Raw genomic sequence first — 1,522 nt, 5'->3', positions numbered from 1 at the left:
AGAGTATTTTCTAGCACCATCCAATTTCTCCTCCTGGTGTTATTTATTAAATGTTTCTGAAGTACTGAACAAAGACAAAGCTTTCCGTTTAGAGAACTATGCAACATGTTAGTTACACTTTTACAGATAAGCCATATGTTAAAAACAGTGTACCTAAGGCGGGGAAAGGAAGAGAAAGGCGAGGGATGCACGTGGTATCTTAGAGGGCTCTTGCATAAAGGCCGTAATAAACTAACATCGATACGCTCCACTCTTCATCTCCAGGTGTAATAGTTTTTTGAAGCCAGTTTTCTGCAAAAGAAGTCTTCAGATTTTACATTGGTGCCAAAACCCAATCCTGTTTCAAGGAGGACACTGGAACGCCTGCGAAACATGACAGCTAATAGACGGCGACACAGCAGCAAGATCACCAATGCCATTGATGAGCTACTAGCCTCCAGTGAATTCGACTTGGCGGGGCTTCACAGCATTCCTCAGCTGCTACAGAAATGCACCGACGAGCTCCCTAAGGCTAACGAAGCACTGCACGCCCACATGACGGATGATGAGGTGCTGGCGGACATGGACTCAGCGCTAGAGTACGAGAACCGAACTGCAAGGATCGTTGGCCTTCTTAAACATCACATCCAGGAGCTGGCTGCCCGAATATCAGGGTCAGCCAGGTATAACGATGAGTTGCCAACCGACTCTTCTGTGCCGCGTCAAGCAGCCCAGTCAGATATTTCTCGCGGCACAGGAGCAAGGCTTCCTAAGCTAGACCTAATGAGATTCGACGGGTCCCCCACGAAATGGCTACCAGTTCGGGACCTCTTTCGACAGTCCGTACGCGAGAACGCGCGACTCAATAATGTCGATCAGTTTCACTACCTTCGATCTCTTCTCGACGGCCCTTCGGCGAAGGCTATTGTAGGCATACTGACAACAGAAAACAGTTGTGAGGACGCCGTTTTTCTACTTATGGAGCGGTTCGGAGGCATGCGCTTGATTAGGCAGAGTCATCTAAAAAATCTTCGCACTCTATGTCCCGACACTACGTCGGTGAATGCTAGTGCCCTGAGAAGCCTTCATGACTTTGTTCAAATCAACATAAGAGGGCTCAAAGGCCTCGGCGTCTCGGGATCCTGCTACTCTGCCATGTTGTGCGAGGTACTAATGAAAGTGATTACACAAAACATAACGGTAGAATATCACCGATGACGGCGACTTGAAGCGTCAATTGCGAACGACTTGCCGAGATCAGAAGAACTTCGACAATTGCTCAAGTACCTCCACATCGAGGTCGCGTGCAGAGAGCAGACTGCCTGCAAACGATGGATGTCGCACAGCAATAAACTACAGACCTCCGGCAGCCGCAATAATAAGCCTATGGAATCAGCGGCAGTTCCCAACAGTGCCGTTACAAAGAAGGCGTGCTTTTTTTGCCAGATATCACACCCGACGTTCGACTGCGATGCATCGCTTGCTGACTCGGAGAAAAAGCGTCTTTTGTCGATGATAGGCTGCTCCTTCAGATGTAACACAA

General features: G+C 48.6%; 1 protein-coding gene across 1 annotated transcript; it reads left to right on the top strand.

The window, feature by feature from the left end:
* Positions 1–372: 372 nt before the first annotated feature.
* On the top strand, positions 373–1,197 carry LOC142765788 (uncharacterized). Its single transcript, XM_075867478.1, has one exon. It carries the CDS (start codon positions 373–375, stop codon positions 1,195–1,197), a length of 825 nt encoding a protein of 274 aa, XP_075723593.1.
* Positions 1,198–1,522: the final 325 nt, after the last annotated feature.

The sequence above is a fragment of the Rhipicephalus microplus genome, chromosome 1 (assembly GCF_043290135.1).
Source record: "Rhipicephalus microplus isolate Deutch F79 chromosome 1, USDA_Rmic, whole genome shotgun sequence".
In the NCBI taxonomy this organism is placed as follows: Eukaryota; Metazoa; Arthropoda; class Arachnida; order Ixodida; family Ixodidae; genus Rhipicephalus; species Rhipicephalus microplus.
This window is presented reverse-complemented; position numbering and strand designations above follow the sequence as displayed.